At 35.7% G+C, this 12184-nt stretch overlaps 1 protein-coding gene across 1 annotated transcript; it reads left to right on the top strand.

Moving 5' to 3' along the window:
* The first annotated feature begins 7600 nt into the window (after nt 1-7600).
* On the top strand, nt 7601-10901 carry tmbim4 (transmembrane BAX inhibitor motif containing 4). Its single transcript, XM_016274790.1, has 7 exons — nt 7601-7788; nt 8734-8842; nt 8982-9087; nt 9320-9353; nt 9454-9571; nt 10004-10049; nt 10506-10901. Exons 1-7 carry the CDS (start codon nt 7698-7700, stop codon nt 10710-10712), a joined length of 711 nt encoding a protein of 236 aa, XP_016130276.1. The 5' UTR covers nt 7601-7697; the 3' UTR covers nt 10713-10901.
* The last annotated feature ends 1283 nt before the right edge of the window (nt 10902-12184 follow it).

The following is a 12184-nucleotide window of genomic DNA, read 5'->3' as shown; positions in this document are numbered from 1 at the left end:
ACAACATTTTTTCTACCGTATGTGGTAGACCAATAAACATCACATTTGTAGCTCTACTTGGAAAAAAATTATATTAGTAAAGAAAAAAAATGCCATAGGTAAGCTGCTAATGGCAATGAAGACCCTCACCCACCTGTGTGAAACTGTGCTTTTGATTGAGTGACATCACCCTCGTTGTCAGTGCTCAAAGATCCTGTCTACTCACTATTTTCAAATGGCACATTGTGGTCCAACTCCTGAACCGAACAAAAACCTCATCAAGCCCACTTGATGGAGAAGGTTTGACGATGATGAAAAGGTATCTTTTGTTTTTGTTTTATTTCAGATAAACTTTCAGGTACGGGTGCATTCCCCAAACTCATGCACAGAGATGTTTCTCAATTCGCTACATGTTGAATTATGGTTTTCAAGCCCTGATTCAAAAGTTAGTTGTCACTTTCATTACGCTTTCCTTGACCTTGACCTATTGTTTGTTACAACACTTCACTGTGTTACTACAAATACACTCCAGTCAAGTGAAACAAGTCATTTTATGTTACATTTGTGGAAACGTTTAGTGAAGTCAAGCACTGCCAATTAAAATAGTGGGTGTCCATTTTCAGTATACAATAATTTTATGATTCAATCAATGTCACGGTTATGTCCCTAAAATATTGTATTTTTATTTCTAATGGACAGGTATTATGAGCTGTAAAGTATTTTTGTACAAATTTAATACTTTGTTAGCATGATGTTTAACGTCTATGTATAAATTTGGGGATTCCTACAGCTGTAATCCTTTGTATGGCCGACGAACAGAGAAACAATAAAACAACATGCTGAGTGAAGTTCATCTAATGATGCAGGTATGTTGTACAGTTTAAAGATCCCCTGCCACAGATAGTACAGATTTAGGATACAAGCAGTTAGTAAAGGACTGATGCATAGGAAACGACTGATTCACATAGGAAACTCGTATTTCCAATTCAGACGTTTATTACGGCATGTCACATATTCAAATTAGAAACATAAAGTAGCCTAAATAAAATTATAGAGTGAACAATAAACTCAAATAACATCATCTGAATATGAAATTATCAATAATATTCATTTCTATCACTCGTTATGATTCATAAAACATGCCCTTCAAACTAGAGCCTACAGCATTAGCAAAATAAAGCGCAAAGAGGGTTGCACACTGGACGAGAAGCACCACATGTTAAAATTTTGACTTCAGCATCAATTCCTGCCACACCACTCATATCATTTTCCATTTAACTGCATTTACAATTATTTGAGATAAATATTTGTACATACTGATTTCACCCTTGGCTGCAAGAGTGCACTTTCCACTAATAAATTTGTTTCTTGGCTTGAATAACGTCTATGCTTCATATGAAATAGTAATATTGATTGCCCTTTCTTTTTCCGTTTGCACAGTTTTTGTTCTAACAATCTAAATTGAAACTCACTGATGCCATTTGGTTCATTTTCAAAGTTAACGTTTGCCTGTATAGACCTACTATTGATTAGAGTCACTTCTTTGAATTGCCTCCTTAAAGGTGACACATCATGAAAATCTGACTTTTTCTGTGTTTAAGTGCCATAATCAGGTCTCCGGTGCTTCTACCAAGCCAGAAAACATGAAAAAGAACAACCCAGTAAATTTGTTTGCAAGCCTGTGAAAAAATGAGCCGCTCAGATCCCCCCCCCCCCTATTCTGGAAAAGGAGCTGTTGAGCAACAGCTCATTTGCATTTAAAGTGACGGGCACGAAAACAGCCCGTTTCTGCTTCCACTCAAAATAGGCATTTTCAAAATATGATATGATAAATGATCTGTGGGATATTTTGAGCAGAAACTTCACAGACACATTCTGGGGACACCTGAGACTTATTACATATTGTAAGAATGGGCATAATAGGTCTCCTTTAAACTTGAATAAGTGAGTACAAAATGACAAGTCTGGTGTGAGATGTCCAAGGCGCGGCGCTTCTTGTCCAGTGTGCCACCCTGGAGTATTTGAAGACGAGGCTGCTTTTTCATCACATTCTCTCTCAAATGAGAACGGGTTGGCTTTTTTAATGGATTTCAATGGCAGAGAGGCATTGATTAGAGTTCAGTGCGTTACTATTTTGTATAAGAAATCACTGCAAACGATTCAGTGCATGAGTGACCTGTCTGAGGCCATGTCTACACATACGCAGGTATTTTTATAAACAGTTTTTTTTCCTTCCGCTTTTAAAAAAATCTCCGTCCACATGAAAATGCAAATGCATGTATGAGTGACCTGTCTGAGGCCATGTCTACACATACGCAGGTATTTTTATAAACAGTTTTTCCTTCCGCTTTTAAAAAAATCTCCGTCCACATGAAAATGCAAATGCATGTTGTGAAGCACTGTCAAGAGCATGCCAAACCAACAGGTGGCGATAATCTGATAATCGTAAAGCCATGTTGGCCAATCAGAAGCCTAAAAAAGTTTTCTGTAGGCTGAGATAACAGCGCAGGCTCCGACATCACAAGTCAAAAACTCCGGTTTCGCTGACTACACGATAACACTGCAACCGGAGTTTTTGAAAATCTTCACCCTGGCAGGCGTTTTCAAAAATATTCTGTTTCAGTGACCTGGTGCAGCGTTTGCATGTGGACGAACGGCCAAACCGCATAGAAAAAGCTGCAGTTTTAAAGATAACCGCGTTCGTGTGGACAGGGCCTGAATGAATCAAACTGAACTGTGAATGTTTTCAGAACTTTAACTGCAAACCAGTTTAACTGATTGGATCAATAGTGATTCATTCGTGAATCTGACTGATAGAAACACAAATGACGTTATTGCTGAGAAAATAATTGTCAAGTCAGTATATGGTAATCATCATCAGACAAAGACATCTCAGGAATATTTTACTGGATCACAGCTGTATTTTACTGGGGCCCAATAAAAAGCAACAGATATTTCTTCTGCATTATAACCAAATGAAGTGGATTATCTAAAAAAAAACATGAAAAGTGGTGACTTTGTTCATATTGGTCAAACATGCAGTCAAGAGCAAGAAAGGAGGGTGTTTTAAGCAAAATAAATTATTTGAGAAGTCCAGTATCATCAGAAATCATCCCCCATAGGACCCCAAGCGACCCCATTGGCTTTTAGAGCCTGGTTACATTACGATACGTGTCAAAATCACAATATGATAAATATCATAGTCATTAATAACTATTAATGTCTGTTTTAGTTAGCTTAGCATACAGACAGCTGATTATGTAGAGTCTGCAGACTTGCTACTTGACTGTCATTTCACTACCAGATGCATTCCATTCAGAAAAGCATTTCCAGCTCTTGTCTCCCCGAGTAAGCAAGTGGTAAGTGTCATGCTCAAGGAGCAGTGCTGATGGAGTGGGATCGATCTCACTATCTCTTCTCTTAGAGGCTCAGATACATAACCATTAAGCTTTCACTTGTTTGAACCATTTCTACTACTTTAAATTATAAGCAGCTTACAGCTTGACAAGCACCAGTTCAAAGCAGCTTGCCTAAAACTACCCTGGTTCTGTCACGTTTGTTGTTAGTAGGAAGAGCTCCATCTGGTGGTCACTCGGGGTACAGACTCACAAGCAGTTATGATTACCACGGTTGTTTATTTTTCTAAAGCTTTTGGTGGTTCAGTAATTTAAATCTACTAAGCGGCTATAGAATTACTCTTTATAATGAAGATGAATGGTGCATGTTGGAAATTTAAATAAGATCTAATTTGAATCACACCAGCTGTTACAAAAACACCTTAAATTAAAGATAAGCTATGTTCCTCTGCCTGCGAGACTACTTAAAGTAATAGTTCACCCCAAAAGTACTCAACCACAGGCCATACATGATGTAGATGAGTTTGTTTCTTCATCGGAACAGATTTGGAGAACATTAGATATTTTCTTTAAGATTTTATAGACGCATTACATCACTTGCTCACCAGTGGACCTTCTACGGTGAATGGGTGTCAGAAAGTGTTTTTTTGTTTGTTTGTTTTTTGCAAAAAGTGTATTGTAAAACAAAAAGCTACATGTTTGTAATAAACAAATCAAGACATTTTTTTACTTAAAACCGTAGCTTCAAATACAACTGCTCTATTCATAACATTGCTTTCTCACGTGAAAAGTAGTCTCATCTGAATCAGGAGAGAAATATGCACAGATCAAGCACCATTTACAAACCAAAACATGTCTAAATATGTTGGTGGATTTCGATGTGAGAGGACAGCAGGGGATGGACTTGTTATTTATTATATTAAGTATTATTATGGATTGCGGACCGAAATATTCACGTTTTAAAGTTAAAATCCCTTAATTATAGATTTATTTCTTACAAACATGCAGATTTTCTTAATTGATGGACCGGAGTCATTTGGTTTACTTGTTGTGATGCTTTTATCAGCTGTTTGTCTCTCAATCTGACGGCACCCATTCACTGCAATGGATCCATTGGTAAGCAAGTGATGCAATGCTAAATTTCTCCAAATCTGTTTTGATGAAGAAACAAACTCCTCTACATCTTGAATGGCCTGAGGGTGAGTACATTTTCAGCAAATCTTAATTTTTGGGTGAAATATTCCTGATTGCTGGTAATGTAACTATACTTTTTCTATTAGCCTGTAATAGCTAATATGGTGTAAAAGGAAAAACAAGGATTGGAAATAGAAAAGGAGCCACTGCAATGTGCCACATGAAGAAATGATGTGATGGAAAGCATCCCCTGAATGCGATAAGCTATAAGGTTACTCAGAAACACCTGGGAATGGATACAGGGGATGCAGGAGACCGTGTACTTCCAAATGAATTATGTGGCCATGTCCCTGAGGCTGGCTCCACATAGACTTTAATGAAATGCTGTGTGGACTCCATAAAGAGCTGGCTTCACCTGAAAGCTCCTGAGGGAAAGAAACGGGCAGTGGTGCACTTTGTTAAGCATGCCCAAGAGAGACTGTGAGCAACTTATGCAGCAACTCTGGCACTAAACAAATCCCACAGGCATGTCATTACATGGCCGACACCAGTGCACAAAAGAGAAAGACAGCAGTGTTCTCTTTGCAGAGGAGGTTGTAATTAAACCTGAAGGAAATTACTTTTTTCGACCACTGCTGGGGTTATAAAATAAGTGGAATATTAAAGATAGCACAATGAATCGTCTGAGAATGAGCATGTGTCGGTTAAATATGAGGTGGAGCTCTCCGCGGGGTCTTTTACTTACTTGCGTTAGCTGATTAGCACCACAAAGGAAGGAAGCAGGTGCCGGAAACCCCTCTGAGAATGGAAAAGAGATGACCGAAGACTGTGTGGATTCTCCAACGTACCTGTTGGGAAATTTAAATTAAGGCGTTTGGAATTCATTATGTAAAGAAGAATCGTGATTGAATTTGGATGTGTGCTAATTCATATCCTTTAAAATCATCTCCTGAATGACCTGTGCTGAATATAATAGTGTATACTTAGAGGTGCAACTCTGGTGGGGGGCCAAAACAGTGTTTCGGGGATGATTGGTAATTTTAGAAAATGCAAAACTAGTCTTCCAAATGGTGTCGTTTTTTTTATATCTCATTTACATTGTCATATGTCAGGAATTGTATAAATCAGGAAGACCGAGTCAAGTTGTCACAAGGTCTACATCTAAGCAACCTTATAAGCTTAAAAGTAGTTAAGGGAGACATCCAAAAGGTGTTCTATTGTGGGGTGTCCAAGAAAGGGGTAATTATTGAGGGTTTTAAAAAAATACCAAAAAAATGATAGCATAAAATGGTTTTACCAGTCATTCTATAATTTAGGGTATATTTTATGTTCACTGATGTTGATTATATTTTTTCTAACAATTTTGTTATCCATTATGTGAACAGCTTATCTAAAAAAATTGTTCATCCTGTTCCATTTTTCTTGAAATTACCCTGATGTCCCCTAAATTTTTTCCGTGTCTGTTTTTGACATGAGAGGGTCGTGAGTTCAAAGTAATGAATAAAAATGCTACAGTCAACATTATCAGGTCCTAAAATCTGCACGTCAGAAAAATAAATGAACCAAATGAGTAAAAATGGTTTATTACAACACCATGTGACCAGCATCATTTGGTAATTTTCTTCTCTAGATTTTGAACACAATATTGTAAGTGTCTTTTTTTTTTTCTTCAATATTTTATTTATAATAACCGATTGTCAAGGCATATATTAATTTGCTATCAGCTATGTTTGGTACATGGATTGCAATATTTTTATGATTTTAATATATTCAAATTTGAAGTTAACCTGATCAAGAAAATTGTGACTGAAATGTTCAAAATCCAGTCAAAATGGTGAAAGTGTCTCTTTTTTTAACATTTGAAATAACTAGAATGCTGGTTCTCTTATCTTTTCAGGGTATATTTCATATTCACACAGATTGGAGTTTTGCATAACATCTACTAAAATCACCAAAATGATCTTTAAGGCAGAATAATGATTCAAAAATTACTTTCTTGACTGTGCTGAGAATATCACAATGACATCTGCAAAAATATAATTCTTAAAATTCTTTTAAAACAATCACTGTGCATACATGTCCATAACATATTACAATTTCACCAAATATCCTTCCCTTGTAACACCAAAAGGGTATTTAATATTTAAGCTTGGCAACTAGGCTACCGTACACTTATGAAAAACATTATAGGCTATAAACTGAAACCAAGCTGTTTTGATGTGAAATGTACCCCTAATTATAAAATGACCCATATAGTTGTCAAAATTGCCAATTAGTTATCAAATTGTTGTGTCGTGATATGTGTATGGTGCTTCAAAGTTGTTCAAATAATAGGCTCATGTAAAAACAAACAAACACGATGATATAGGCCTTGAATGTATTCATGTATCATATGACATTGTGGTAATTTTTGGTATTAAGTACTTTTTCGTGTTTCGGTTATTTGTTTGGAAAATGCCGTTACCTGAGTCGTTCACAAGCTGCAGGTGTTGCTCTTAGTCATTATCTTCTTTATCACTGACAAACGGTAGGACACGTTCGGGCTTCTTTTCAACGGATAAGTAAATATTTCTACTTTATCTACTGTTATCGTACTTTATATTCGTTTCGCCTTATAGTTTTACCGCTTCAAGTAATTAAATGCCTGTATGAACTGTCTAAACGATTCTGACTGAATCGCGAATCATTCACACCGTTACTAACCAGCTAATGATTCATTAAATAGAACCGATTCAATCGAGCATCAAACGATGCATTATGATAGCTTCCTTGATACTTTAGAGTGGAAATAGATTTACTTTTTGGATAAAAGAATAATTGATATTACCAAAATCAATTATACAGCTACATTATTTAGCTACAGGTTTTATATTATTATCTTTAATAATTTAGTATTACATGGACATTTGGCAGTCAATTAAACGTTTTTGTTTTTTTATAAGCTTTGTTTAGCAGTCATGTAACGCAATGACAACTTAAGTATAATATTACCTACTGTAAAGTGTATTTGAGGATATCTCACTATCCACACTCGACAGCATTAAAAACAAACACGCATAATAAATGCATACTAATCTCACTGTTAGTTGTTTCTATGATCCGCTAGGTGGCAGTAAGCACGTATTTGAAGTACGAAATGAAAACGAAAACCACAGAAAGACGGTAGAGAGCGTCGTATTATCACTTTTGTATTTGTGAGTAAATGATACGCGTTTAATTCGATCAAACATGAATCAGGAGAAGTATCCGCGATCATCCATTGAGGATGATTTTAATTATGGCACGAACGTCGCGACGGCGAGCGTCCATATCCGGATGGGTGAGTCGCAATTGACATGTATTTAAAGGCCTTTTGTGTCTACGTAATCAGTAATACAGTCTATATAACAACATTGCCTGGAAATGAATAACATGTAAAACAGCTGGAGTGGGAACCCTGTTGCATTTCAATTATTTATTTCACCTTGTTTCTTTGTGAGGTCCAGGTAAACAGGAGACATATGGCGCAAATGTGAAATCATTCATTTCTTTGCATTGCAGTTATTTGCAATGTTCAGATTTAATGGAGTATGTGTGCTATTCTTCTAACTGGGCATTAAGAGCAAACTCCTTGGATTTTGCTTAATTTCTGCCATTAGTTGAGATGAAGCTCTTCAAGACACTCCTATTGTATAGCCTACCAGTCTGTCATGAGGCTCCTTATTGATTTTTTTCAAATGTAACTATTAGTGTGAGGTTTAGTGTAAACTGTAGACATCTTGTTTGAGAGTGTAAATAATCCCAGTGAAGCCAAACAACAAATCAAACATCTTGTGGGAACCCTGTTGCATTTCAATTATTTATTTCACCTTGTTTCTTTGTGAGGTCCAGGTAAACAGGAGACATATGGCGCAAATGTGAAATCATTCATTTCTTTGCATTGCAGTTATTTGCAATGTTCAGATTTAATGGAGTATGTGTGCTATTCTTCTAACTGGGCATTAAGAGCAAACTCCTTGGATTTTGCTTAATTTCTGCCATTAGTTGAGATGAAGCTCTTCAAGACACTCCTATTGTATAGCCTACCAGTCTGTCATGAGGCTCCTTATTGATTTTTTCAAATGTAACTATTAGTGTGAGGTTTAGTGTAAACTGTAGACATCTTGTTTGAGAGTGTAAATAATCCCAGTGAAGCCAAACAACAAATCAAACATCTTGTTTAATTTTATGAAATGTAATATATGTATGGTTGAAGAGTTTATGCTCAAGTGTTATTTCTCTTTAGATTTCCTCCGCAAGGTCTACACCATCCTGTCATTGCAGATTATCGTCACCACTGCTGTATCTGCCCTTTTCATGCTCTGTAACCCCATTAAAAACTTTGTGCACGAAAGGTAAGAGCACATCCTCCACTGTAGGTTCACCACATCATTGTGGCTGTTAAATGGTACAAACTGCACGTTAATCTATGTCAATATATTAATGTGAGCAATTAATTTTTAATTAATTTTAAATAAATTGTTAATTTTTCAGTCCCTCGCTGGTGTTGATATCTGCTATCGGGTCCCTTATCCTGCTCCTTGCCTTGGCTGTGTACCGTCACCAGCACCCCATCAACCTTTACTTGCTGTTTGGATTTGTGAGTATGCCACAAAAATGTGTATATAAATATAAATATATATATATATATATTACATTATATATATATATATATATATATATATATATATATATATATATATATATATATATATGTATATGTGTGTGTGTGTATGTATATACTGTATATATGTGTGTGTACGTGCATATATTTATGCACTTCATATTAATTATGAAGTACTGTAATGTAATGGCTTTAAATGTTTATGCAGACTCTGTTGGAATCTCTGTCTGTAGCCACTGCGGGTATGTTCATTAATTTTCTTAATTTATAGAAGTCCAGTCACATAATATCAATGGATACTTCCTTGATGGATCATCTGATACCATATTTTTCTGGTTTTAGTGACATTTTATGAGTACAGCATAGTGCTCCAGGCCTTTGTGCTCACGTCTGCTGTGTTCCTGGGTCTCACTGCCTACACTTTCCAGTCTAAAAGAGACTTCAGCAAGCTCGGAGCCAGGTAATTCTCTCGTTCTCGTCCGCTCAAGACCCGGATCTGTCACATTCATCACAGTAACTGAGTGTAAGAATTATTGTTTTAATCCATTTACTCCTGAATCCGTGCGGATGTTCTTTTGCGTTGTGGCAGAAATAGTCTCTGGAGAAACATTCTTCTTTCCAGTCATTGAAATGAAATGTAACAAAAATAATGGGGCTCCATGAGTCATAACTCTGTTATATGATGTGATGCATGGTCCACCCATCGGCATGGGAAGTCGCTGGGAGGAAAAATGTATGTCTTTGTGAGGAGGACTGAAGAATTTCTTCAGTCATATTATCAGTCTGTTTAATAGAGAGCCTGCTGCAACAGGTTGTCTGTCCTTTTTGTTTTTTTGTTTTTTAATAATGCAAATGCTAAAAAAAAATCCTAATTGGTCATCTTTTTTCTTAGTCTGTTTGCCGGCCTGTGGATCTTGATCATTGCAAGCTTTATGAGGGTGAGTCTAAGGCTAAATTAAACAGAATGGTATATAACAGAATTTCATAATATATACTGTATGTGCGTGTATTTATATATACATAATAACACAGTACACACACATCTGACAGCACTACTATACAGTGGTGTGAAAAAGTGTTGGCCCCCTTCCTCATTTCTTATTTTTTTGCATGTTTGTCACACTTTAATGTTTCAGATCATCAAACAAATTTAAATATTAGTCAAAGATAACAAGTAAACACAACATGCAGTTTTTAAATGAAGGTTTTTATTATTAAGGGAAAACAAAATCGAAAATTAGTATATGTATATATATATATATATATATATATATATATATAGTAGTATTGAAGATTATTTATCAAATTGATTGACTTGATAAAAGAGTCATACAGTCAAGTCGCTTTATTTAATTTCAAGACACATTTCATCAGTTGCACTCTGTGTCCTACAGCTTTTCTTCTACAATGACACAATGGAGTTGGTCTTTGCCGGGGCGGGAGCTCTGCTGTTCTGTGGGTTCATTATTTTCGATACTCACTTGCTGATGCATAAGCTGTCACCAGAGGAGCACGTCCTTGCATCCATCAACCTGTACCTGGACATAGTCAACCTGTTCATCTATATCCTGCGCATCCTCGACTCCATGAAGAAACACTGAATGTTTGATGCTGCTCTTCACTTTCAGAGGTGAATTCTGGGTGAATGATGGGAATGGTATAAAAATAATATTCTTTAATTTAATAGATTCCATGTACAATAAATAATGTTGTAACTAATCAAATAATGACAATGTGATAAAATGTGTTATTCATTAGTATCCAAATTAAGCATTGACGATACCTGCAAAAAACGTGACACATTTCATCAGTTGCACTCTGTGTCCTACAGCTTTTCTTCTACAATGACACAATGGAGTTGGTCTTTGCCGGGGCGGGAGCTCTGCTGTTCTGTGGGTTCATTATTTTCGATACTCACTTGCTGATGCATAAGCTGTCACCAGAGGAGCACGTCCTTGCATCCATCAACCTGTACCTGGACATAGTCAACCTGTTCATCTATATCCTGCGCATCCTCGACTCCATGAAGAAACACTGAATGTTTGATGCTGCTCTTCACTTTCAGAGGTGAATTCTGGGTGAATGATGGGAATGGTATAAAAATAATATTCTTTAATTTAATAGATTCCATGTACAATAAATAATGTTGTAACTAATCAAATAATGATAATGTGATAAAATGTGTTATTCATTAGTATCCAAATTAAGCATTGAAGATACCTGCAAAAAACGTATACCACATAAAATATTTATTTGAATAAAAGTCTTCAAAAATGCACTGAATGTAAGACATTAATGTCTTTGCATTGCAGTTCTTTGCAGTGTTCAGAATTAATGGAGTATGTGTGCTATTCTTCTAATTAGGCATTAACAGCAAACTCCTTGGATTTTGCTTAATTTCCACCATTAGTTGAGATGAAGCTCCTCAAGACACTCCTATTGTATTGTAGTTTCCCAACCAGCTGCATACTTTCAGCTTGCAAGGCGGTATTTGTAATTTAATGGCCAAATGTGAATATTACAAACCTGATTGTACAACTTAACTTGTGTTGCTGATTAAATTTCTGTTTTTAGTCAACTGTAGTGTGACTTGTAATCCATGCTGATTTTTCATATTTAATTGGGTGTTGTTGTGAATCAGTGTTTATGGATTGGGATGTATATGAAGCCTGAGACATTTTGTTTAATTTGGATTTGTATGTGGGATCTTAATGAATAACTTACAATAAATTATAATAGATGGTCTTACTAAAAAAATTAAAAAACTATTATGAAATCATAATGCAAAGATTTTAAAATATAGTTAAACACAGTTTTATTTGCAGCAGTTTTTGGTGTCAAAATATAACATTCACTAAACAAACAATGTTAAAGCAGCATGCAGTCAGTTTCAAATGTATCAAAATATTTTCCATTATGTCAGTCTGCTCATTTTAATAAACCAAAAAAATTACAAAATAATTGAGAACATAATATTCAGGGACCTCTATATGCCTGTATCCAAAGTGCAATATTCATCATCATAAAAATACTCATTCTTATCATAAAACATAAATATATTGCTGTCATTTAT

This window comes from Sinocyclocheilus grahami, unplaced genomic scaffold (genome assembly GCF_001515645.1).
Source record: "Sinocyclocheilus grahami isolate Dianchi unplaced genomic scaffold, SAMN03320097.WGS_v1.1 scaffold90.1, whole genome shotgun sequence".
Lineage (NCBI taxonomy): Eukaryota > Metazoa > Chordata > Actinopteri > Cypriniformes > Cyprinidae > Sinocyclocheilus > Sinocyclocheilus grahami.
The sequence above is the reverse complement of the archived record's forward strand: the minus strand, read 5'-3'. Positions and strand labels throughout refer to the sequence as shown.